The following is a 27,651-nucleotide window of genomic DNA, read 5'->3' as shown; positions in this document are numbered from 1 at the left end:
GGCCTTTGGTTTTAAAAGAGTAACCACAGATAGAAATGTGAAAACACACATCTGTTTCTTTATATCTGACTTCCTCTTCCTGATCTCGACTCATTTTTTGAACATTAATGTCCAGGATTATAATTTTCTGTGGCTAAAATAAAAAAAACAAACAAACTCCGTATTAGAACCAGATTTTATTGTTCTTCTCTTTACTTCAGGAAACAATGTACAAAAGCTCATAAACAAACAAAACAAATGTTAAACACATGTAGAGCTACAGGATAGAAAGACAAGCTCATTTACATTAAGATTTTAAAATTATCTAGATTCCTAGGGACAATGTAAAAAACACACAATCTATTTATGAAGGTGTTAGACATGTTTCAAAACGCCCACTTACAAGGTGTAGGCAAATAAAAGAAGTGTCCAAATACATTTATTTGCATAATTAAAAAATACTAGTAAGTGTGAGCTCATTTTTTTCCAACAGTGTTACAAGACAAGAATGAAAAGTAGTTAAAAGTTGTTGTCCTTTTTTCTCATAATTCATATTTGGTTAGATTTTATCAATGTCACATAAAAAATCTGACAGAAAGTCACATTGTTACTTTCTGTAACAATACAACATCCTTACTGCATAAATACAAACACATTAACTAGAATTTTACATTAAAAATTCTTTGTTACTTTGTAAGAAATGTTAAAATCTGCAGGTCCTGAGGTGTGAGTACAGTGACACGAACAAAATCTGTTCAAGGATTATAGGAAGAACATTAAAGCTGTTGTTCTTCCTTCCACAAAAACAAAAATATCTGTATTTTATCTACTGAAAGCTTATAGATCCGTCTAAAATGTTTGGGTTAAAAATGACTTTGACAACTGTGAAACTAAAGATAAATTCAGTGTTAGTGTATTAAGGCAATTTTATTGAATAGTATCTTAACAGTGCGTCAGCATGCAGACAGAGCTGAAGGATCTGCCCAAAAAAATCATAATAAACAATATTGCAGTTCATATCTAACACAGCAGAACAAAACATTATATTTAACAGCTTGGCCATAAAATGTGACTCGTTGTTTTGGATTCTCAGCCTAGACAGACTTTATAATAAGTTGTTTTCTCCAATTTTTGTTCTTTTCTTGTAGAAAACTAATGTAAATACATTGTTAAATTAAACTAGTCTACAACAGAAGGCTGATTTTAAGAAATATTCAGAAACATGTATAGAAATGTAGCTTTTCGAACGTGTTAAGGCCTTAGTTTCTAAATCAGCTAAGACATTCACAAGCTGTAATCATGCTATAGCACCACTGTTGTGTCAATGAGGTCACTTCCTGTCGGTCGGTCTCTCACTTCCTCCTTCGGCCACAGTAGTTTCCCTGACAGCCTCCAGCTAATAGCAGGAACAAAGACAGTTACTCTCCAGCTGATGTACAAAGACGTATTATCTAAGACATAATACGTCTTAGATAATATGTCTAAGACGTATTATCTAAGACATATAATACTTTTCCTTATTCTGTGACAAATAGATTTTACTTCTTTTCATACGAGACGTAAAATATCTTGATTGTAATGAAAAGTCACAAAGTTTCTGTTTCTTTAGTAGCTGAATAACTAATTGCAACATGTTTTTCGCAAGAAAGAAAGCAGGATATCCTGTGATGATTCTTTTGTTTGAATAGATATGCATTTACTGGCCACTTTATTAGGTACATCTGTTCTGTTTACTTGTTGACGTAAATCAAATGGTAACAATTTAATGCATTTAGGCGTCTGAAGCTGACTTCCTGAAGGAGAAGTTTTTCAGAAACTTCAAAACTACTGTGGTTTTCACACAGTAACCACTCAAAAGAGGAAATATCAGTTGAAAGGTAGTTGTGTGGATGAAAATGCCGTGTTTATGTCAACAGTGACACTTTTATTTCCAAAAATGTTTCTCTAGAGACATTAAGGCAGTTCTGAAGGCCTAAGGGAGCTCCAACCCTTTCTTAAATCAATAAATCAATGAATTGCACGCTGAATTAAAACAAGCTCAATAATTTCCATTTGCATTATTTATCATTTTTCTCTTTTCTTTCTTTCTACAAAAAACTGCATAACAAAAGTTTTCAGTCTCCGCTAGCTTTTTTTTGAAGAACAATTTTGTTTACAGAGACCTCAGTATCCATTTTATTTGGATATTTAAAATGTCTTCCAGTTCCATTGTTAAATCTTCATTAGAATTTAAAGTTTATTGATCTTTGAAAATGTGATCCTGCATTATTTGGCTACCATTATATTGCTTGAAAATGGTCTCAAAAACAATATTATCACAATAACTTCTGAAACAACAGATTATATAATTTGATCTTTGTTACCTCTGTAGCCTCCAGTTCCAAGGAAGCCCTGCATGGCTGCATATTTGGCTGCCTTCTGTGCTTTGGCTGAAAGTTGTGAAAAATAAAAACAGTGATTTTGCTTATTTCCACAGAAAAATCCAGGTTTTTAAAAAAAATGGTTTTTAAAAGGTAACTAAAATTAATATATGTTGTGCTAAACCAAACGTCTAAAGGAAGCTGCTTGCTTTCAGTTAATATAGACTCTGTGAATGCTGAATGCTGTGGCTCAACTAGAGTACAAAGTAAGTTTTCTTACATTTTTGTCCGGTCCCTGCATATCCTAGGGAACAATAGCAGGAAAAGTCACAGTTAACAATAGATTCTGTTAACAATAGTTTCATCGAGGCGTTTTTAAGTCATTTTTAAGACGACACAAACAGCAACTTCAAGACTGAAACATTTCTTTATAAGAATGCCTGTTATCCGGTGAAGGTCATTTTACCTGGATAGCCTCCTCCTGCCACTCCGCCATATCCAGGCACAGCTCCCCCTCCTGGTGTAACATACACATTACAATTTAAAACTGTTTCGCCTGAACTGTTAGACAGTTACGATTTTTTGCTTCATCTGAATGTGTTTTTATTGTTCATTTTTATATTGTGGTTAATAATAAATTAGTTTTTATTTTTCAGAGCTCTGTGGTACGAACCTGGTAGACCGCCTACTCCTCCAACTGTTTGACCTCCTCCAGTACCTCCTGTACCTCCAGCTGCAGTACCTGAACAAGCAAGTTGAGGTGAGTAAGTGAGATACATTTCTCTGTGTAATACAGCATTTTATAGCAAATAAAATCTGAAGAACACTAAGTTTAAGAGCAATGTCTTTTTGAAAGTTGTATCCTGCCTGGTCCCCCTCCTACATATCCTCCTGTTCCTGGACCTGTACGGCTTCCAACTCCTGCACAAGAAGGCCAGAGGTAAGTAATCTTGTTTAGATAAATTACAGGCAACTCAGACGGTGTAGTAAAAAATCAGATCATTTACACAAGAAATAAAAAGAAAATAAATAGTTTTAAATTAAAGGTGCAGTCTTTTGCAGGCACATCTTCTCATTTTGTAGCACAATCTGATGCTAAATGATGTATATATCAAACATGACTTAAAAGGAATTTGACACCTTGAAATTGGGCCTCTGTCTCTTTAAGAAGCTTCTGCTCTTTTTGACAATCTGCCTTCAGCATGTCATCAGAACAATGTTTCTCCATGAAGCCTTTAAGAAGGTTTTCAGGAGTGTTGCACTTGCAGCAGCTTGAATGTTAAACTCAGTTCCATCAGGCGTTTGCTAATTGTTGCTGCCACTAGTCTGAAGGAGCTGAGTCAAGGGGAGGAATGCTCTGAGACAGCAGGCGTTTTGGCTTGAATGGTTGCAACAGGAGATTCAAGGATTTCTCAAACATGCATGAAAGAGTCAAAGCAACTCTCCAGGTATGTTTTGATGAAGGAATAACATAAACATGATGTGATGCTCAAAAACAGGTGATTTTACATAATAGGTTAATGATATTCTTAATATTTAAAAAAATGAGGCAAAAGCGACCAATGTATATGAATGACCAGCACACTCAATGAGGCTTTATTATGTCATGTCTGTAAATGTAGCATGCATCCAGATCCCAGCCCAAAGCAGGAAATTGTCTGGAGCAAACTCAGTAATGAAATGTCAACATTTACATGGTTGGTTCGTCTCGTTATTCAATGCTTGTGTGAAAGGTCAGTTGCAGACATTGTTCAGACCGGATTCCCAGAACATTGTCAGCAATTACTGTGAGACAGTGTTCTTAGTTAGATGTTTCAGAATTTCCCTGTTTTAACCCACTATAATTTGTTTGTCCTTTTTGACGGTAAAGCTATGGATGTAGGGGGTAAAAGACCAGCACCATCGGCAAAGTATTACCTCAACCTTTTTAATATTTTGTTTTTAAAACGGCATATTAGAGAAATCTACCTTGTCCATATCCAGTTGCACCCAAAGTTGAACCATATCCAGACTTTCTTGATCCAAGTGCTTGGCCACCAGGTCCAAAGCTTCCTCCTCCAGTCCCTCCAGTTCCTGCAGGACCAAAGCAGCCTCCTCCAGTTCTTCCAGTACCAAAGCTGCCTCCTCCAGTTCCTCCAGTTCCTGCAGGACCAAAGCAGCCTCCTGCAGGACCAAAGCTTCCTCCTCCAGTTCTTCCAGTACCAAAGCTTCCTCCTCCAGTTCCTCCAGAACCAAAACCAGTGGATCCAGCACCTCCAGTGCCACCTGGGCCGTATCCTCCAGGTCTAGCTCCAGTTCCACCAAGACCAGCTCCTCCTGAACCTCCTGTCAGGACAAAGAGTGCATTAAAGATATAAATATAGATATAAACAATTCATTATTGATTAAACTTAAACTGGGTTACCTGGACCATAACCAGTTCCTCCATAACCTGGATGTGCAGAGATGAAAATCAAACTGTGTATTATTATTTTTTAAAAATCAAACCCATTTTTATGTCTACCTGTGTGAACCCTACATACCAGATTTAGGTTTCCTTTTTCCTAGTCCTTGACCAGCAGGTCCAAAACCAGTTGCAATCCCAACCCCAGCAGGTCCAAAGCCTCCAGTTCCAGCACCAGCAGGTCCAAAGCCTCCAGTTCCAGCACCAGCAGGTCCAAAGCCTCCAGTTCCAGCACCAGCTGGTCCAAAGCCTCCAGTTCCAGCACCAGCAGGTCCAAAGCCTCCAGGTCCAGCACCAGCTGGTCCAAAGCCTCCAGTTCCAGCACCAGCTGGTCCAAAGCCTCCAGTTCCAGTCCCAGCTCCACCAGGTGCGACTCCTCCAGTCCCAAAAGAACCAGGTTCATATCTGCCAGGTCCAGTCCCAGCTCCACCAGGTGCGACTCCTCCTGCTGCACCTGAAAAATGGCGATACACATTCTGTTCTAGCTTGACACTTTGAAAGAAATAAACTTTAGATGCTTTTTAATGCAAGAGTTGATAACATTTTTAAAAAATCATATATTTATTTTACATATTTACTAAAATGTCATGATGTCCTGACAGTATAACATAATTTTTGAAAAAATTTGTCCCTCTGCCTCCCTCCCTACTATATTTATTGAATCCATGATGTTTGGCTTCAACCTTAGTTTTTCTTATACATTTTTAGTTTCTTTTTCTCTTTATCAGCATAATTTGAATTTTCTTTATTTTAGTTTCATACCAGAAAACCTGCTAAGCCCATTGGTAGGGGCACTAACACAGTCCACCAGCAGCCCAATATGTTTTCATGTTAAAAAATGTTAATAGTACATGAGCAGGCATCATGATTGGGAAATAATATCTTGTGGGGTCAAAGGGCAGGTGCAGGGACAGTGCAGGTTCTGCCTGTTTAAATTAAACAATGATGCTAAGCCTGGTGGGGGAGGCAAGTAAAGCCTGGTGGCCCGCCAGGCTTATGGTAAACTGGAGGAAACCCTGTTATCAACATGTGAGGGAAAACTGGCTCATTCATGGGTTTGATCACGTTCATCAATGTGCTTTTTCCCTTTTAAAATAAATGAATAAAATTAAATTACCTTGTCCATATCCAGCTCCACCCAGTGATGTTCCGTAGCCTGTCAACAAAGTTTAACGTTTTGAAATGTGTCACAATATTTAATTATTAAATGTATTTATTATTCTACCTGTTTTTGACGGTTTTCTTGCTCCCAGTCCTTGACCTCCAGTATAAACTCCAGGAATAGGCCCTACTCCACCAGTACCAACACCACCAAAGGTACCTGGTCTAGTTCCAACACCTCCCAGTCCTGTGCCAGCAGAACCAGGACCAAGTCCGGCTTGACCAGTACCGCTGGGTCCGTAACCACCACCAGGCACCAAGCCACCTGGACCAACTCCCCCTGATCCAGTTCCATAGCTGCCAAGGCCAGCTCCAGCTCCATAACCTGAAATTAAATCCTGTTCAGTTCCAGTTTCCTCCCATTATAATCTGCACTTTTTCTGTGCTTTCATACTTTTTGGGGGTTTCCCAGGCCCGGAACCGGTGCCATATCTAGAACCTGGTTAACACAAATTATAAACAGGTTCCCTGTTAGAGTCTGTTTAAACTAAACACAAATCCAACTGTTTTACTTGTTTTTATTTTTTAAATGTTTGTACTAGTGAACCTACCATCAGGTCCGATGCCACCACCATATCCACCCAGCCCAACGCTGACGCTACCTGAGCCTGGTGCTACACCTCCAGGGCCCGTTCCAACCCCAGGAGTCCCAACACTGCCAGAACCGCCAATGGGTCTCCCAAATCCACCAGACCCAGTACCATATCCACCTGGACCTACACCAAAACCTCCTGTACCAGTACCATAGCCGCCAGCACCAGGGTACCGTGGACCTGAGTTGGACAGAACGTACATGCTGTACCACAGTTCAAGCGTTTTCTAATGTTGGAGTGCAAGTTTACGTACCTCCACCTGGTAAAACTCCTCCTGCACCGTAGCCTGCAGCAGACGATAAGTGAGATGTATAAATTAAATATCAGTAAATTACAGATGAGTGAAAAACATTCTGAAGATAAAACATGGCTGCTGCTCACTTTTTCCAGGTTTTACGACTTCTGTTGCTATCCCACCAGCTCCAGGTACCATCCCAACTCCTGCCACCCCACCGACTCCACCTGGTCCAACACCTATAAAATAATTTAAAAAATTTTTTCCAGAATTTGTTCTGATTTTTTTTTTCCGTAACTTTAGTCCATTCGTTTGTTAGTTGTATAGTTGATCAAATCAGGACCTTGAGGTGGTTTCGCTGTTCCTCCTGCTGGTCTGATTTCACTTCCAGTAGCTGGACTGTCGCCTCTTTCCACTCCTGTTTGTGTTCCAGAAACGTCTCCAGTTCCCCCGGCGCCGATCGGACTCCTGGGCTTTCCATCTTTTTCTCCATCAGGACCTCCTTCCCCATCTCCCTCACCTGGTGTGTCGCCTCTTGGAACACCTGTAAGACAAACCCAAAAACATTACAAAATCTATTTGATGGCCAAACAGCATAGATGTTGCTCCTCCATAGTTTCCAGGCTGTTTTTCTGATTACCTGTATTCAGAGTTGGGTAGTAACTAGTTTCATATACTCAATTACATTTACTTGACTAACTTCTTTTGAAAAATTGTACTTTTAGGAGTACTTTTACTTGAGTAATTTTATTATGAACTATCTCTTGCTGTAGTAAAATTTCTGGATTTTCTACCCATTGAATGGAAAACAAACATGTTATAACCACAAATTCACCAGACACACCTGCAGAAAAAAAAACATTTTGTCATTTTTTTTGTTCCTTATATGAATTATTGCTATTTTTATCCTTAAAATACCAAAATTTCCACTTTACTTTATATTTTGCTCCGTCTGATGATGTAAATTTTAAATATTAAATGAGTGACATCTAATCTGTTATTCAGTAATTGAGTAGACTTTTTATCAAATCCTTTTTTATTCTTACTTGATAAATTTTTGGATGGCTACTTTTTACTTTTACATGAGTAAAAATATGTTGAAGTACTGCTACTCTTACTTGAGTAAACATTTTGGGTACTCTACTCTCCTCCGACTGTATTTACTCAGACATAAATAACGTGGAATTTGTTTACCTTTAAAACATTGATCTTATTAAAATTTTAAAAGATTTGAGTGTAAACGTAAGGCACTTTTTTCAGAATTTTATTAATAATAATATTGGCATTTATAAATTACTTTTCACTTTACGGTTATAATCTACTTTGTTGATCTGCCACAAAAAATTGCAATAACATAAATAATGTTTTTGATTGTAATTTGATAAAATGTGAAGATATTCTAGGGATATAACTACTATAACTCTGTTCTCTTATTTTATTTTATTTCTTACTCATCTTGTGCTTGTATTTCTTCTCATGTTTTAGTGCTGAAAAGGGAATAAGAATAGTTCAAAGGTAACAATAATGTTTGTTATGCCTAAACCAGACTCATTTCATTCACCTGGAGGTTTGAGAGGACTGACTTGTTGGAGTCCTCCCCCGGAGAGATCACCTCCAGGACCTGCATAAATCAGAAAATTAAACCAAAGCAAGTTTTCTTCCTGGTTTCGGTCATATGAAACAATTGGAATACACTGCAATGATTAACTCTCACCTCCAGGGGGAAGTCCTGTTCCACCTAAATTTTAGAGAGAATTTAAAACGCGATACCAAAGTGACAATATTTTATGAACTATGAACAGGTATGTTTGAAAATGTGAGCCTAATATCTGATGGTTCAACTCACCAACTCCTGTTCCCCCTGTTTAAAACAAGAAATACTTTTAAAAATATGCACTTACCAATAGTGTACACAGTGGATGAAATCAGTTCATGAAGTAATGCCTACCATCTGTTTGTACAGGTGAACCACCAGCTGTAAAGAGAAAACAACATGTTATTATTATTCAGGATTCAAATTTAAATTCTTCTTCTTGGAACTTTTAAAGGTTTTTTTTCACACATTTTCAAAATCATTAAATCAAAAATTGAAATAATTACTGACAGGATCAGCGTTTGCCTTGGTTTTGGTGTAATACTTTTGTTTTTGTTTATTTTTGTACTTAAAAAATAAAATATACATTATATAGATTATATACATCTCCACACTTTGGTGAAGGATGTCACCAAAGTGTGGAGATGTATTATTTACAATATGTAAAATTACAAGATGCACCAATAAATCATCCATTTTGTTTATAAACTACCCTAATCTTTCTCCAAATATAACAAAAATTAAATAATGTTTCCCTACTATTCATTAAGTGCATCTTAATTTAGAAATCCCAATATTTTTGTTGTATAAATGCATCAATGAACAATGAACATTTTAAAAACCAATCGGATAAAGTTTTTAACGTGATCCAGTGATTCCTTCATTTTATTTTGGATTCAAAATTATTACATTTATAAAAGGACCCTCACATAACATTTTTCTCTTTTATTTGTTAAAGATTTTAGAAATAAAAAAATATAAGTTAGTTGAAGTTGGAAGTAGCAGATCAGACCTCAAAGAAAATTGGAAATCAGTAACAGCCAGGAAACATATAATCTTAAGACAACTAATATGTTTTAATTATCTTTTGTTAAAACATAACATTTCTAAATTGAGTCATTAGTGCATGAGGTAAACTTATCAAACCTATGATGATATGAGAGTCAAAAAGATAAACAGCTTAATATATTAATCCAAAGTTTTTCTGATTCTTGCCCTTTTATGTAAATGTTCCTGGAACAACTTTATAGCCAAACATTAAACCAACACAAACTAAACGTTACTTTATCTTATTTACCAATTTTACACATAAAATGTAAATCTTATTTTACTCAGATTGAATGAGGAATGAAATTAAAGTGTCCTGTTAATGTCACATGGGGATGCTGTTTGAGAAGTTTATGAAAACATTGCTTATTTAAAGTGAAATTATAGACGCCCACAAAGACTGATTACAATGTAACCTGATGTCACTTTTACAAATTGTAAAAGAATCTCACCTGGAACTGTGGTCCCATTAAATCCTATTTTAGAATGATGATTAAATGGGTATACAGTAAACCCTCGTTTTGTGCGGGGGTTGGTTTCCGAAAAGAACCCGTGATAGACGAAATCCGTAAAGTAGTTACCTTTATTTTTTACAATTATTATACAGCATAATTAAATGCTCTACATTGAAATCACGCTGCGGCCTCACTCCGCTTTCTAGTGTCTTTTTCTTCTGAGGCCTGTGGTTTCGAAAGAAGAACATAGTTGTCGGTAGTTGTTGTCGCTCTTTTTTTTTTTTTCTAGGCAAAAACATTTACCAAAATTTGCCAAGCTGTATTACTTATACTGTATTTAAATACTGTAACGTTATTGGCACACAGGTAGAGAAGAAGCGCAGAGAGTGTTTAGCCAATCAGGACGCAGAATACAATGCTGTGTGAAAAAAAACTGCACAAAAAAATCCACGAAGCAGTGAGGCCGTGAAAGGTGAACCGCGATATGGCGAGGGTTCACTGTAAATGAAACGTAGCTTTAAGATAATGTCTAGCATTTGCACAATAATATTTTTAACACTTCAGCATATTTGATGAGTATTTTGGTTGGAATTACCTGGTGCTGCTCCAATGATGGGGATACTGGTTCCATTTGCACTATCTCCCTCGCCTCCCAGTGGTTTTCCACCTACACCAGTCTGTCCTGCTTTAATATTAATTTATATGAAATCAACCTTTTAATCTAGACAGATTGATCTCATTTAATATAAATTATTTCAAGTTTCACACACCATCTCCTCCAGGAATCCCAGAGCCCTCTAACGTAGTGCTTGCACCACCATCACCTGGACAATTAGTTAAAAAATAATTTAAAACTTCTTAATTATGAATAAGAGAAACTTAATCTGAGGAATTAAAGTAGAAACACAAATATTACAGATACCTTCTCCTGCTGGTGTTGATGTGCCATCTGGAGATCCAGGTCTTCCTTCTGATCCAATTTATGTGATTTATCAGATATAGATAATCCAATTATTGATCTAAAGTGGCCACAATAATGTTTTTAAACTTATAAACATTAAGGATAAGCTCACCACCAGGTTGAGGTGTTGGTCTTGCACCACTGACGGTTCCATTTACATCAACACCGGTTCCTGCTCCTGCCCCAGGTACAACAACGCCTGTCTGGCCTTAAATGTTGAAAAGAAGAGATAGTCATTAACAAATTCCTTTTAAATCCTATTTAATTGATTGATTTTCCTCTGTCTGTTTACCAAACTTAGCTGCTTTACTCCCTGTTCCAATGCTTGTAGACAGAGAAAAATTTAACTTGATTTCACAAGGAAATTGTAAGAAAACATGAACAGATGACCAAGGCATTTTTTCTGACCACAAAACAGGATAACATTTTAATCTGAATTTGAAAACTTTTTTTTTGTTGCACATTATAATTTTTTTGGTTTGTTTTGATGTTTTGTTTCATTCCTAAACTGTCATTCAAGTCTGGAATGGACAAAATAAGTAACTGTGATTATTGTTGACTGAATTCAGTAAGTTCAAAGTAGCTGATATGATTTTATTGACTGCTTATGAGAGTTGTCAAAAACACTTTTACCACTTTGCTATGGCAGAAAACAATTGCCAAAATGAAAATGTCCAAAGTTTTTATATTTGACTGTGTCTGCTGTCTGATAATGTCTGAGAAAAGCTGCATAAAATACGCCTATTCTTTTCAGTCGTCCTATGGCAGCATATTTGTAAAATAATTTCAACCCATAATCTCTTAGCTCCATAAAAGAGAATTAATTGTTTAAATGAGTTTTAGTGTTTAAAGTTTATCTTTTCGATATAAAACAGACCAAACTAACCTTGACCTCCAGATCCAGGTCCATAGCCACCTATAAGAACATCAAATCAAAGAATAAGGGAAAAAAAATTCAGATTACCCCAAAAATGTTTTTAATTAACTTAAGAGAACAAAAAAAATTCACCAGCACACAAACACCAAAAGAAAGAACTCATTACCTCTTCCGGCTCCCCCTCCAAGCACTCCGCCACCACCTGTTCCAACTTGACCTTTGGCAAAAAATGTATCAGAAAAAAAAGTCAGCATTTCCTGCGATTTCAAACATTCCCAAAAAATTAATTTATTGAAAATAAATACCGTATTTAGAGGGTTTAGATCCTGGCCCATAACCTGTGCATAAGAGAGAAACTTTACCTCAACAGGTTTCAAGTTGTAACTAATCTGAATGTATTCAAGAGATTAAAATGCCATCTTCACCTGTCCCATATCCAGCTCCTGGGCCTACACCATAACCTCCTCCTGGCACATAACCAGTTCCAGCTACCGAGCCACTTCCAGGTCCATATCCTCTGCCAACATCAAGAGCTGCTCCAGTTCCTGGACCCCCAAATCCAGATCCAGGATATCCTCCTCCCCCAGGAAGTCCTGTGGAGAAGAGAGTTTACAGCTAACTTATAACTAGTCAACATATTCATATTTGTCATATAAACAATTAAACATAACATCATAGTTACAGTTAAAGTCAAAAGCTAATCTAACATACAATTGTTTTCATTTTTTAAATGAGTCAAATAACTTAAATCCCACCATATTTGAGAGACTTTGCACCACCAGGATATCCTAAGAAATAAAGCAGAGAATTAAAACATTTACACATCAGCATTATCAGTTTATTTAAGGTGACTTCCTGTTCAAAAGGGGAGGGACTAATATGGCTTTGTGGTGGTGAATGTGATCAGTATTGGTCTGTTTTGACACATATGGTTTCATATAATTGTATTCTTGTAAGTGGAAGGTATTACATTCTGATATTTTATGGTGAATGGTCAGATTTTGGCTTGGCTTTGATGTAGCACAAAGCTTTTGATAACTTTTGATCGTCAATGCCTAAAGACTATTGAGTGATTCTGAAGTTTGTATGTGAAAAGTTGTAGGAGGAGTTTGGTTATATACAATGTGCTTAAAACGGACAAAATGGTGTCTTTGATTCAAAATGAATGACTTTTTGTGGGATTTGAATTGAACCATGACTACCAGAGAGTTTTTTTGTTGGTCGTGATAAGTTGCACATGTGTACTGTAATATTGTGATTGTCTGTCAAAGGGCTAATACCTTGGGCTAATTTGGGGGCTAATTTTTTAAAAAGATTTCTAACGCCACTGTGGAGGAATTAGGCTACGCCCATGAAATTTTGTACTGCCTTCTTTTTGGAGGGTAGATTAGGACCAATCATCGTCAGTTTGGTGCAGCTCGGTTGAAATATGTGGAATTTAGAGCCAAATGTATGGCAAAAGCTTAACAGCTGTCTTTGCCACACCACCCACTGAAAACTCTTTGCGCTTTACAACAAGTTAGACCAATGTGTTAGCTGTCTTCTGACACAAGATTATCGTGATTAGGTGAATGGGGTCGGAGATGGAAAAAATGTCACTTCCTGTTCTGAAGGGGTGGGGTTTAGATGACCTCAGCATATGACTACATAGTATCATCGGGCGTCCAACATGGATGACTAATACCAAGTTTGGTGCAATTAGGGCTTTCAATGTGAAAGTTACAGCGTTTTGAAATTAGGCCATTTGTGAAGACCTAAGCATGAAAACTCAAGCTTTTGATAACTTTAATCCCTAATGCCGTAAGGCCATATTGACCAAATTTGAAGCTGATTGCTCAAAATCAGTTTGTTAACGTTCAACATGTATAAAAACTCAAAAATGACTCTTTAATGCTTCCTGTTGGGTTTAGGGCATACAACCTTTTTTTCTTGTTTCAGTGGGTTCTACCTACAAACCAAATTTCAGCTCTGTATGATTTACCAGTTGACCTGTCTCACATCAAAATATAAAAATTTCAGTTGGGGGACAGTTTTGGGTCAAGTTTGGTTAGTTTTGTATATGTTTAGGCCTCCAAATTAATTTATTTGAAATACAATAGGCCTTCACAGCGCTTTCACTGCTCAAGCCTAATAAGGAAGAATTTGACACGAGTACAAAATGATGACACAAAACTGGTAAAAAAAAAAAAAGAAGGCTAATTCCAAAGTTGTTTCAGACATTTGGACAATTTTCTTTTTCTATTTTTACCTCCGGCACTGCCTGGTCCAAAGCCTCCTGCTAAACCTCCTGTTCCAATGCCAGAACCAGGTGTCCCTCCTGTCCCGAGTCCTGATCCAGGCCCACCACCAGTTGCCACCCCACTTCCTCCAGGAAGCCCTCCACCAACTCCAAGTCCAGACCCTGGCCCAGTTCCAACCCCAAGTCCTCCTGCTCCCAGGGCACCTCCCACACCTCTAGGGAGTCCTGTAAAGAGAATTCATTGATCAAAAAACTGATGTAATTGAAGATAGATATTACTGAACAACAATTTGATAACATGAAGTAATGTCCAATCAATTACTGCCTGCAGGATTAATTGATCAGACTTTATCTGTTGGTAGAAACAATGAAATCACAAGTTTACTACAAGGTTAATCAGATATTGGATATTTAGAAGGTTGCCTCACCATATTTATTTGCTTTTGCTCCTGCATATTCTGCAAATAAATCATAAGTACTTTACGAACTATAATAACCAAGTTAAATGTATTAGAGTATATGTTTGTGTTTTTTATTTTACCTCCGGGTCCATAGCCTGTACCAGCTCCACCAGGGACAACGCCACCGGGTCCATAGCCTGTACCAGCTCCACCAGGGACAACGCCACTGGGTCCATAGCCTGTACCAGCTCCACCAGGGACAACGCCACCGGGTCCATAGCCTGTACCAGCTCCACCAGGGACAACGCCACCGGGTCCATAGCCTGTACCAGCTCCACCAGGGACAACGCCACCGGGTCCATAGCCTGTACCAGCTCCACCAGGGACAACGCCACCGGGTCCATAGCCTGTACCAGCTCCACCAGGGACAACGCCACCGGGTCCATAACCTGTACCAGCTCCACCAGGGACAACTCCAGCTTGTCCTAATCCTGGCCCTCCAAGTGCTCCACTTAGCATGCCTACAATGTGCAGAATCATAATGTTTTATTAATTTTAGGAAACAGTTGCAGAAATATTTTATACATCCATATCTTACAGTTTTGGAGATTTCTTACCATATTTACGAGCTTTGGCACTGGCATCATATCCTGAAATAAACATATAGAATCAGACGGGTTTTCAATGAATGGGAATTAAAGTGATCATGTTCTGTTAAGTGATAGTTATAAAGGGAAATTATGTTTACAATTTCACTTTATAACCGTATCTGCTGATTTACCCCCAGATCCTGTTCCAGTGCCAATTCTGCCAGGTCCATATCCAGTCCCAGCACCACCTGGTCCAACACCACCTGGTCCCACTCCTCCGGGTCCATATCCAGTCCCAGCACCACCAGGTACAACTCCTCCTGGCCCGTATCCTGTACCAGCACCACCTGCACCAACACCACCAGGTCCAACTCCTCCAGGTCCAACTCCACCCGGCCCAACTCCACCAGGTCTAATTCCACCAGGCCCAACTCCTCCTGGCCCATATCCTGTACCAGCACCACCTGCACCAACACCACCAGGTCCAACTCCTCCAGGTCCAACTCCACCCGGCCCAACTCCACCAGGACTAATTCCACCAGTCCCAACTCCTCCTGGTCCGTATCCTGTACCAGCGCCACCTGGACCAACTCCACCCGGCCCAACTCCAGCTGGTCCTAATCCTGGCCCTCCAAGTGCTCCACTTAGCATGCCTACAATGTGCAGAATCATAATGTTTTAATAATTTTAGGAAACAGTTGCAGAAATATTTTATACATCCATATCTTGCAGTTTTGGAGAATTCTTACCATATTTACGAGCTTTGGCACTGGCATCATATCCTGAAATAAACATAAAGAATCAGACGGGTTTTTAATGAATGGGAATTAAAGTGATCATGTTCTGTTAAGTGATGGTTATAAAGGGAAATTATGTTTACAATTTCACTTTATAACCGTATCTGCTGATTTACCCCCAGATCCTGTTCCAGTGCCAATTCTGCCAGGTCCATATCCAGTACCAGCACCACCAGGTCCAACTCCTCCTGGCCCGTATCCTGTACCAGCGCCAAATGGTCCAACACCACCAGGTCCCACTCCCCCAGGTCCATATCCAGTCCCAGCACCACCAGGTCCATATCCAGTCCCAGCACCACCAGGTACAATTCCACCAGCCCCAACTCCTCCTGGCCCATATCCTGTACCAGCACCACCTGCACCAACACCACCAGGTCCAACTCCACCCGACCCAACTCCACCAGGTCCGTATCCTGTACCAGCGCCACCTGGACCAACTCCACCCGGCCCAACTCCAGCAGGTCCTAATCCTGGTCCTCCAAGTGCTCCACTTAGCATGCCTACAATGTGCAGAATCATAATGTTTTAATAATTTTAGGAAACAGTTGCAGAAATATTTTATTCATCCATATCTTACAGTTTTGGAGAATTCTTACCATATTTACGAGATTTGGCACTGGCATCATATCCTGAAATAAACATATAGAATCAGACGGGTTTTCAATGAATGGGAATTAAAGTGATCATGTTCTGTTAATGGGTAGGGAAATTATACCATATCTGCTGACTTACCTCCAGGTCCATATCTAGTCCCAGCACCACCAGGTCCAACTCCTCCTGGTCCATAACCAGTCCCAGCACCACCAGGTCCAACTCCTCCTGGTCCATATCCAGTCCCAGCACCACCAGGTCCAACTCCTCCTGGTCCATAACCAGTCCCAGCACCACCAGGTCCAACTCCTCCTGGTCCATATCCAGTCCCAGCACCACCAGGTCCAACTCCTCCTGGTCCATATCCAGTCCCAGCACCACCAGGTCCAACTCCTCCTGGTCCATATCCAGTCCCAGCACCACCAGGTCCAACTCCTCCTGGTCCGTAACCAGTCCCAGCACCACCTGGTCTGACTCCACCTGGTCCAATTCCCCCAGGGAAATATCCAGTCCCAGCACCTCCTGTGCCAATACCAAGCCCTGATCCAGGCCCCAACCCTGTACCCTGGCCAAGTCCGCCTCCTAGTTGTCCTCCTAGACCGACCCCTGCTGTGCTGGGACCAACTCCAGTTCCAGGACCTACACCACCATCAAAGATTAAGACAGTTTATTGCTTTAAAATGATAAAATCCACATACTTTAGATGTTAGTTGCATGAAGGCATGTCTCACCATATTTGCGTGCTTTTGCTGAGCCGGGACCATAACCTGTGTAAAATGTAATATCAATTTATTTACTGAATCGTGTACTTGAAATGGAAGTGTGCTATTAAATAAAATATTAAAGGAATTATTGATAAGATCATTAACAGAAGAAAAATATCTTTGTTAGTTGTGTTTTGCAATTTGTTTCCCTCAAAGAGCAGGAAAGAAACCATGTATGCTGCTGCCCATACCTGGTCCAACTCCACCTGGTCCAACTCCGCCTGGTCCAACTCCGCCTGGAACAACTCCTCCTGGTCCGACTCCTCCTGGTCCAACTCCGCCTGGAACAACTCCTCCTGGTCCGACTCCTCCTGGTCCAACTCCGCCTGGAACGACTCCTCCTGGTCCGACTCCGCCTGGAACGACTCCTCCTGGTCCGACTCCGCCTGGTCCGACTCCTCCTGGTCCGACTCCGCCTGGTCCGACTCCTCCTGGTCCAACTCCGCCTGGTCCAACTCCGCCTGGTCTGACTCCACTTCCTGCTCCAGGGACGACACCTATGCCACCTCCAGGAAGTCCTCCAGTGCCTAAGGCGCCTGCCTGACCAAGATGGCTTCCTCCAGCTCCAGCACCACCTCAAGAAAAATAACGTTTACCAAAACAATGCAGCCAGTCAGCTTTCCACAGTAAGTTACAGATTACAGATTTGAGTTACCATATTTGGCTGCAGCTTTGCCTGGTTTCTTTGATTTTCCTGTCCCTAAATCAAAACAGAAATGTTTGAATAAAGATTTAGTTTATTCAGTATGTCCTTTGCATGTATTATTGTTTTCATAGAAATGTTTTTCTGCATTTAGAGGTCCTGATGTACCTGATTTTGGTGATATTAGAGGGTAACCATGAAAAACTCCAGATAATGTTTGTCCTCGACCATCTATGACGAGAAAGACAAAATACAGAATTACATAAATGGGAACCTAGTATTTAAATTTTGAAATCAAATTAGTAACATTTGTACTTATTAACTTGTAGTTTTAAGACCTTGAGACACTTACTGCTTCCTTGTCCTACCCCGCCTTGACCAAGTACTCCAGTCCCTGCAAAAAGATAAGTTTTATTGTTGGACTTGTATGTTGTGCCAAAACAAATTCTCACATCGTTTATAACCAAAGTACATTTATGTACCAGTTTGAGGCCCAACTCCAGATCCAGTGACTACTCCAGGGAGAACCCCTCGGCCTCCAAAACCTTATCAGAGGACATTGAAAGACCAATATTTATTTTTTTCTCTGCAGTACACGATACTCTATGTTACATATAGCTCTACAACACACCTTGACCTGGTACAAATCCACCCTGATAAAGTCCCGGTACGCCAATGCCTGTGTAATTCATAATTACATTAAGAATATCTGAAGGAAAAATTATTGTCAATAATAATAAATTAAATAGTGATAAATTTGAGGTGGTTTTGTGTAACGGTTTTGTAACAGATTGATTGAGCTCATACGGCATGTACCTGGAACTTGTTTCGATGCTTTACCACCACTTTTTCCCCCAGCTCCTGCACCAGTCTGAGGTAATATCGGACCTGCAGAGAAAATTTGCAGTTAATAGAAAAACACATTATGCATTTAGAATTAAAAAATGCCACGATATGACAAATAACAGACATTTTGTTTTTAAACCTTAAAGGTTTACTGAATTTTAGTAAAATTAAAATACTGTTTTTTAAGGCCTGTTGACCTTTGCTGCATGTTTTCCCACCTCTCATAACCCATTTTCCTGTCCAGCTACTTTCAAAAAGCCAAAAAAAAAGTCATTTAAAAGAATATTAATTTGTCACACGTGAAGGAAGAAGAGCAAATGGGGCTGAATACACATGCACATCAGTTTTCAAGTTTGTGTTTCAAAACAAATTTTAAAATGGTGTGCTCCTTCCACTTTACAAATATGTGCCAATCTTAGTTTGACTAATAAATAAAATTCCAATAAAAAACATAAAGATTTGTGGTTGTAACATGACAAAATCTGTACAAGTAGAAGGAGAATGAACGTTTTAGCAAGGCACAATAGACAAACAATTGAAAATTGTTGGATATATTATAATTTATTCATCACCTCCGCCTGGAAGAGTTCCACCAGGTCTAACTCCTGCACCACCAGGTCCAACTCCTGTCCCACCAGGTCCAACTCCTGCACCCCCAGGTCCAACCCCTGTCCCACCAGGTCTAACTCCTGCACCACCAGGTCCAACTCCTGTCCCACCAGGTCCAACTCCTGCACCCCCAGGTCCAACTCCTCCACCACTAGGCCCAAATCCTGCACCCCCAGGTCCAACTCCTCCACCACTAGGCCCAAATCCTGCACCCCCAGGTCCAACTCCTCCACCACTAGGCCCAAATCCTGCACCCCCTGGTCCAACTCCTCCACCACTAGGCCCAAATCCTGCACCCCCAGGTCCAACTCCTGCACCCCCAGGCCCAAATCCTGCACCCCCAGGCCCAAATCCTGCACCCCCAGGTCCAACTCCTCCACCACTAGGCCCAAATCCTGCACCCCCAGGTCCAACTCCTGCACCACTAGGTCCAAATCCTGCACCCCCAGGCCCAAATCCTGCACCCCCAGGTCCAACTCCTCCACCACTAGGTCCAAATCCTGCACCCCCAGGTCTAAATCCAGTTCCTCCAGGCCCATAACCCGTTCCTCCAAGAGATGTTCCAGCACCACCTATGGTAACAAAAATACATCAACCACATTTAGTTAAGAACTGAAGAGGAAAGGTGGTTTAGAAAATGTACTCACCTGTTTTGGGGGGTTTGGGTCCATAACCACCGCCATATCCTCCATAAACACCTAGAGACATTTAGGTAAATATTAATGATTACATCTAAATCAGTTTGAGTTACATTATTATGACTTAATTCCCAGTGGTCAGTGTTAATGCTTCTTTCAATTGGTTGAGATAATAATGTAAACTAGTTTATAATACTGGGACTTACACCGTGTTCAAAATTATTATGCAAGTGATATTTTCTCAGATTTTCTTAAATGGTCAATGCAAATAATGGTCAGTATAATTTTCAAGTCATGAACTATTACAGTATAAATCAAATTTTACTGAACAAAGCTCCCCATGAAAACAGTATTTTTTCAAAAATCAAAAACTCAAAATGCACTTTTCCAAATTATTATGCGCAGCAGATTTTCTAAACATTTTATGGATTATAAAGAACTGCAAACGGTCATTAAGTGAATGTGCAGCATTAACACCACATGTACTAAAATCAAAAGCTATTTCAATCAAAAACTTCTTAACAGACTGAGTTACATGTTAACATGGGACCTTCTTTGATATCACCTGCACAATTCTTGCATCCATTGAACTTTTGAGTTTGTGGAAAGTTTCTGCTTGAAACCTGTGGCCTGCTTAATAATGTGGAACATCCTTCTTAAGTAGATTTCCTTTAATTGAGCTCAGCAGACAAACTAATCAACTCAGCTCTCTAAAATTAATTATAGTGATTCAAAGACCCTGACACACAATACCATCTATAAATTTAATAGCACAACAACAAATTTAATCTTTATGACACTTAAATCCTATTTGCATAATAATTTGGAAAACGGTGTATATCTTCATTTTAATCTACTTCTGTAAAATTGGCTTTGTTGATATAGTTTTAAATATTGAAACATATTATAATTTTCTATTTTGTTTCTTTTTTATCTTTATGTAAGTCTGGGTTTATTGGGTTTATTTCCTCAGATTTACCTTTTGTTGAGTTTTATATTTTTTAAACTTCGGTCAAACTGTTACTAAAGCAGTTCTTCCAATATTTGATTATGTAATCATAATGTTTGGTCATTAATAGCCTCTAATACAGGCCTAATAGTAGTCAAGTTCATTACCTGAAATGAAAGTTTCTTAAACCTGCCTTAAAATATTCATAGTCAACTTGCAAACGAACAGTCAGGACAAGTTTCAATTATAAGTTAAACATTTGAAAAGACATAAACTTACATCCGGTGTACTAAAAACCCAGCAAATGGAGATTAACAGATAAAATAAGTACATAAGGGTTTGTCAATGAATGTTTTCTGTCCTCTTACTGACCCATATTCTACCCACTGAGACAATGGATGGATTTCAAAAGGTTTGCCAAAACTGGGACTTATCCTATAAGAGCTACTTTCATCATATCACCAATATTTTTCATCCTGCACAGGCGACACGCATGTATGAGGGATGAAAAACAAGGAGGCCTCAAATTCCAAAGAAAATCTGTCTGGCTGACGTAATGACTTCCATTGTTTATTGAGGGACTCCCATGCCTAACAGATTATATCCTTTATCACTATATGTGCGGGTGGTCCCTGAACAATAGCCTATAACGTTGACGTCAGGGGAAATGAAATAATGGTCTATGTACACAGTATTTATCTTCCAGTTTTGTGTTGATATAAAAACAATATTTACATTAATCTAGTATTGGCATGGTGCAAGAGTTTAGACTTCAAGTTATGTTTGTTTGAGTAACTTTCACTGTATTAAATAAGAAGCCTATAAACTAAATGTTTTGATTCTTTAAACTGTTTTTGATGTTATTAGCACATACTTCAATGTTTGTTAGTAGAAATTTATGTGAAGTTGGAAGGAAAATGATGCACACTTTCTGCAGTATGTTTGTGAATGTTTTGCCCTTTTCTCATTGGCAATTGACTACAGATCAATGAGATTAGACTGAGGGCATCTGTGAAAACTGCAACAGACTCTCATTTGCATTTAGCTCTAGGTATCGTTTTGCAGCCAACCGTTAACCCTAACTTGTCTTTTTTTGTCATTTGGTCTTCATCATCCTGTTTATTCACCGATTTTCTCCCACAAACATGAGACCTTCACAGAACATTTGTATATACTGAGATTAAATGACATTTTCTAACTCTGTAAACTAATTAGCTTAGAAGACAATGCTGAATCTAATTTGACTAAAGATAGCTGAATAGACATGAATATGACCAGCAAACTTTTCATATTTTTGTTGGTTTCATCAACCATTTACCATTTAACTTCTGTTTCTCAGTTACCTGCTACTTTGTGTTGATGTATCAGACAAGAATCCACATAAAACCTTGAAGTTTCTGGTTGTAACTTGAAAAGACGTGATAACTTTTCTGTAAGTTGATTATTGTTATCAGGCAATTATTCTGATTTAAAAAATTTAACTACCATTGGGTAAGTTTTATTATTATTCACTAAATGCTCAGAATGCTTAAAGTAAAAATCTAAAAAAATCAATTCAGAGATAACTTTGAGAAAACTTTTTTTACCTGGACCAACTCCACCAGGACCGACTCCACCAGGTCCAACTCCACCAGGACCAACTCCACCAGGACGAGTTCCAAAGCCTCCAGGGCCGACTCCACCAGGTCCGACTCCACCAGGTCCGACTCCACCAGGACCGACTCCACCAGGACCAACTCCACCAGGTCCGACTCCACCAGGTCCGACTCCACCAGGACCGACTCCACCAGGTCCGACTCCACCAGGTCCAACTCCACCAGGTCCGACTCCACCAGGTCCGACTCCACCAGGACTGACTCCACCAGGACCAACTCCACCAGGTCCGACTCCACCAGGTCCAACTCCACCAGGACCGACTCCACCAGGACGAGTTCCAAAGCCTCCAGGACTGACACCACCTGGTCCCAGTCCTCCTCCTACACCTCCAGCTCCCTGTCCAAATCCACCATAACCAGCACCTGCAAAAAAAGTGGAACGTTTTATTTTTGCTTTAATGTAGCTGCAGCAAAATTTTGCGATCCATTTCTACAGATCCTACCTGTTTTGGGAGGTTTTCCACCTGGAAGAAGAAACCAAACACGATGGTTCACTGCTGGTGAGTTTATACACAAATATGGAATCAACAACAAACTGGAACAAGCATTTCTTACCAGCTACTCCCAGTCCACTACCGGCTGGACCAAATGTACCAGGCCTGAAACTCCCAGGTCCAACTCCGCCTGGTCCAACTCCGCCTGGTCCAACTCCGCCTGGTCCAACTCCACCTGGTCCAACTCCGCCTGGTCTAACACCTCCTGGTGCTATGCCTCCAGGTCCTTGTCCACCATATCCTCCTAAGGTACAAGTGAATTTAAATTAGTTTATTATTCACAAAAGTTTAATACAGCACTTTTCATCAGTCATGTAGCTCAATATTCTTTACAGAAGTAATTAAAATGACATAATTTACTTGTGAATATTTCAGACCTTTCCTGTTTTTTCCAGTTTGTTCAAGGCAGTGCTCTCCTAACTTCTCAAAAGTCCAGTTAATTGCAACGTATGAAGTCCTTTGTTGGTTGCATCATGATCAATGTATTTTTTGCAGACCCTTTAACATTTTTGAATTTTACCAACAAACCTTGTTTTGGTGTAACTGGAAGACAAGAGGCTTCTTAGTCAGACTACTTATTTCAATTACAAAAATAGGGAAGAATCTCTGAAGCTTTTTGGGCATATCCAGATTTCTAATATAAAGTCAGTAATGAATACAAATATGCATGGGCTGGTTACCGGTGTCAATGTATACCACAATAGGAAAATATCGTGGTTTAAGCCTTTTTGTATTTTTAATAAGACAAATGGCAACTTGAAGGTTTCCTTCTGGGCAACCTTCAAGTTGCCCAGGAGGAAACCTGGAGGACAGAAGGCAACTGTCCTCCAGCTGCTTATGGATGGCAGCAACCAGAAGAGGCAACATTACTATTTGATAAATTCAAGGCTAGGTAAAGTCTATGTTCTCTCGAAATGAAGGAGCTGCTTTTATTGTGCTGGTTACAACTCTTCATGAATGTTTTGGAGTTATTAGATTGTGAATTTGATTAATTTTATGTCAAAGGTAAAAGTAGAGAGAGCTTCTGAAGCTTTACCTGAGGAGCTGAATCCGCATTTCCTATACCTGCCTTTTTTGTCTGAATCTAAAACACAATAAAAACTGCTGTAGCTGTTGTCGCACAAACAAATTTTGCACCTTTGGCCCTTCTGACACACACCAGGGTGGGGTGACACACACCCCATCCTGCTTCAAATGACAGGGGGGTGGACAGACTGGGAATCGAACCAGTGATCCACCAATCAAAGTCCTACAGTCGTCGCCACCATCTCCTCTAATCATAATATTGTGATATTTTGAAACTGATGTTTTTACTTAAGGCTATTATTCCAAGCTATGCCTAGACACAACATACTTATAGACATAACTCTGCAAATGATCAAAAGTATAACTAATGTCAGCTCAGATAGATCTACAGAACATAGATGTCAGGGATGTTATAGCGTAGAGGTGAAAAAAGCTAAACAAATTTGAGTCTATTTTTTCTTTTTGGTTGAAATCAACATGGAATTGATTATCTTTGAAACAAAAACACACTGTCCTCCAGCAATTGTCTTATTTTATGAGCACAAGTGTTGGAAAGAAAAACTAAATTTACTTAAAGTCTTGCAGGTCATTGGTTTTTTTCCCCAACAAACAGGAAATGAGACCAGAGTCAATAAAACCAAGCAGAAAATGAGCTTTCATTTACCTCCACCGAAACCAGCACCAAGACCCGCTCCACCTCCACCAAAGCCTGTTCCAGTTCCTGCTCCAGTTCCAGCGCCGCTTGGCCCAAATCCAGCTCCTGCACCGGCTCCGGCTCCTCCAGAGGACGGTATGTATATACCTGGTTACAAACATTAGTGTGAAAAAAGTTTTTTAAAAAGTTGTTTTAGCTATAAACATGCAACCTCAGATTTTGCATTTACGATAAATGCAGAAGAAAACTTTCTTATTTTTATCTTACTTTCAGTTTGTGTGAGTGTTTTTGTAAGTGTTGATTTATCGGCAGCTGATAGCAAACACTACCTAACCGAAAAGGCATGCCTCTCCGCTTATAATTCTCACACTTTTCTGCACCTATGTTCTGTATTTCACCAATCTCTGCTGCCAAAAATAGAAATACACGCAGGGAACAGCTATAAAAGGAAAACCTTAAGAACCCACAGTCCAGATGTAAAACGCAGTCTGCAGGGATTCCTGAAGAATGTGAGTTACTGATGTCACAGTAATGCCATGTACATTAACAACACAGTAAATAACTCAGCTGCTCAGTCACTCAGCTCTGTCTGCAGGCTCCTTTAAGATCTGTTGTTGCTTTAGAAAACAAATTGTTCAAGCAAAACTGAAGAATTAGATCTACTAAAAATACATGTTTTATTGGAACATTGACTGCAACTATTAATTTTGGTTTTATTAACTTGTAACTTTAAACTCAGCATCTATTCATATTAGACTTTAATGTAAAGTGCTTTAGTATGTTATGTTTGAGTCTAGATTTATTTACAGAAACATCACACAGTTGGTTTATTGTATTGTTGTGTTGATTTGTAACCATTTGAAGATGAAACAACTGATTGGATCCAGCTGTAGTTAAAATGCTTTGCAAAAATATTTACAGCGTTGGAACTTTTTCATATTTTTGTCATGTTCTAACAGACATCAGAGTTTTATGTTCATGGTTCATCCAACAGATAAATGGAAAGGATGGGGTTTAATCTCAGCATGAATACAGTTCATACTGATCCAGAACACCAAACAGGTAAAGTTGGGAAACAATATTTCTAGATCTGTTCATCAATAAAGTGAAGGAGAGTGATCCGTTACAAAGAGATGATCACCAGTCAGGCCACACAAACAACAAAATCATAAAGTTAGCCAAGAGGCTACTCATGGGTGAGCTGTTTGTCATATGCTCCACAAATCTGGCCTTTTAGGAGGAGTAGCAAGGAGAAAAGATATTGTTGAAAGAAAGCAGGAAGAAGTCTCACTTGCACTGTGCAACACCATGAACGCAATATTTTTTCTGTTCATCTTGGCAAAACAGCATTGAGTTGCTAACACATTGCTGTACAGTATTGGCAGCATCATGAGACTTCCCAGTTGGGATTGCAGCATCTTGGTGTAAATTCATTTATTTAGCAAAGACATGGAAACTGATCAGAGCAGATGTGAAGTTAAATGAAGATAAACAGAACAGAAATTACCTTTATTCTCCCACAAAACTCAAATATATAGTGTTTAATTAGGCGTATCAGAGTAAATACTACACCTTTTTTTAAATCCTTGTATCATTTTCTTTATACTTTACAACTTTATGTTACTTTGTGTTGATTTATCACATAAAATTACAATAAAATGCATTGAATTTAGTTGTTCAAACTTTTGCAGTTCACATAAGTAAAACTTATTTGACGATATCAAATCATTTGTTACTATTATGCTTATTCTCTATATTTATACATTTAGAAATATAAATTACATTAGTCTATGTCCTTTAAAATAACAGTTACTTTCTTAATTAATGTATAATGTGTGAAGCATTTAACCTACAACTGTGATTTATCATCATATTAAATGTTTATTAGGAAGATACTTCAACATCTTGGGCTTTAGATGGAAAAAAACACTTTGTCCTTTTAAGATTACAGAAAAATCCTCAATGTTTTTAATCACTAGACAGTTAAAAGAGCAAAAAGTTTTTAAATATTCCCATGAAAATCAAATATTTATGTTTAATTTTATTAAAAAATATGCTCACGTTACTTGACTTTTACAGCCAGATTTCAGGTGAATTGCACCTGCATATGTGTTATTTGTCTTTACCCTAAAATGTATTTAGAAACTAGTAGATATTTGGACATTTTTGTAAGTTCTTGAATCTATGAAAAATATATAAATATCTAAAATACGTCACACCTCTTAATTAACTAAAACTGAACTATGAAGGCAAAGAAGATCTCCAGTAGCATTGAAAATCTAATATTAACTTCGCCCATGCATATTTTTCTGATGATGCATTTTATGTGACACCTGACCTGCAGGTGCTGCCCTGCATACATGCGCTGAAGGGGGACCCACCTCCTTGCTGCGACGGTTTCCACAGAGCCAGGAGAAGCACTCCATGCAGGTATGTGGCGACCGTCCCTCTCGCCATCTCGCTCCAAAATGTCACTCACCTCCCACACAGTCCAGGTTTTATTCCCAGCAAGCCTATCGCAGCTCACCAGGACCTTTAGGAAGAAGGAGGGGGGAAAAACAAAATGATGTTAATCAGGACACTGTCGATTGGCTAAGAAGGCGTAAGGAGAGAGATAGACGGAGAGAGGAGGAGAGAGAGAATAGAAAAACTGCTTCACCTTGTTAAACCAATGGGCTGCACTTTATGATCCTATGGTGCCAGAAAAAGGGAAAACGGTGGATAACAGAGAGAGAAAAACAAGAGAATGAGTGAAGAGAGTCCATGAAATAAAAAAAAAAGGCTGTTTGTTTTTTCTCACATCCTGTAAATCCCAAACAAAACACATAGCTTGTTGTGTTAAAGATTGCTGCGGATCACTGTGGTGAGTCAAGAAGAAATAACAAAAAACATGCGTCCTGCTACTTCGCCAATAAATATGGAAGAGCATTTTTCTAGCCTCCATATTGTGATATTTGTGTGTTTTGCTGAAGATCTAAAAGCAAAACGGAAAGTGTTCAAACATCAACACTGTTTGCTAAAAAATAAACAACACCTGTAGCTTTAAAGG

At 39.1% G+C, this 27,651-nt stretch overlaps 1 protein-coding gene and 1 long non-coding RNA gene across 11 annotated transcripts; one reads left to right on the top strand and one right to left on the bottom strand.

Moving 5' to 3' along the window:
• Positions 1-157: 157 nt before the first annotated feature.
• On the bottom strand, positions 158-27,134 carry LOC114153043 (fibroin heavy chain-like). Of its 10 annotated transcripts, none has more exons than XM_028031285.1 (55): positions 26,984-27,133; positions 24,612-24,749; positions 22,983-23,165; positions 22,871-22,891; positions 22,359-22,790; positions 19,833-19,883; positions 19,149-19,757; positions 18,547-18,618; positions 18,362-18,409; positions 18,213-18,275; positions 18,083-18,124; positions 17,899-17,961; positions 17,743-17,787; positions 17,279-17,662; positions 17,055-17,090; positions 16,465-16,962; positions 16,329-16,361; positions 16,002-16,232; positions 15,849-15,917; positions 15,685-15,717; positions 15,127-15,588; positions 14,963-14,995; positions 14,486-14,866; positions 14,373-14,402; positions 13,954-14,169; positions 12,461-12,493; positions 12,131-12,298; positions 12,011-12,043; positions 11,872-11,922; positions 11,715-11,744; positions 10,941-11,036; positions 10,790-10,837; positions 10,638-10,691; positions 10,463-10,552; positions 8,720-8,746; positions 8,618-8,632; positions 8,486-8,509; positions 8,333-8,392; positions 7,115-7,315; positions 6,918-7,010; positions 6,790-6,822; positions 6,495-6,716; positions 6,338-6,382; positions 6,008-6,268; positions 5,900-5,938; positions 4,862-5,236; positions 4,744-4,770; positions 4,461-4,664; positions 4,308-4,430; positions 3,207-3,260; positions 3,013-3,081; positions 2,806-2,856; positions 2,620-2,643; positions 2,343-2,408; positions 158-1,375 (listed from the first exon to the last, which is right to left on the bottom strand). In XM_028031285.1, exons 1-55 carry the CDS (start codon positions 27,057-27,059, stop codon positions 1,332-1,334), a joined length of 6,909 nt encoding a protein of 2,302 aa, XP_027887086.1. In that variant the 5' UTR covers positions 27,060-27,133; the 3' UTR covers positions 158-1,331. The 10 variants fall into 10 exon arrangements, with proteins under 10 accessions (XP_027887086.1, XP_027887087.1, XP_027887082.1 ...); XM_028031286.1 differs by having other exon boundaries at positions 4,308-4,472; positions 4,563-4,664; positions 26,984-27,132; XM_028031281.1 differs by having other exon boundaries at positions 4,308-4,664; positions 10,463-10,549.
• LOC114153053 (uncharacterized) lies at positions 23,085-24,599 on the top strand. The gene is made up of 2 exons (XR_003597265.1): positions 23,085-23,170; positions 24,561-24,599. It is a non-coding gene; the product is annotated as an uncharacterized LOC114153053 (long non-coding RNA).
• Positions 27,135-27,651: the final 517 nt, after the last annotated feature.

This window comes from Xiphophorus couchianus, chromosome 11, assembly GCF_001444195.1.
Source record: "Xiphophorus couchianus chromosome 11, X_couchianus-1.0, whole genome shotgun sequence".
Taxonomy (NCBI): domain Eukaryota; kingdom Metazoa; phylum Chordata; class Actinopteri; order Cyprinodontiformes; family Poeciliidae; genus Xiphophorus; species Xiphophorus couchianus.
This window is presented reverse-complemented; position numbering and strand designations above follow the sequence as displayed.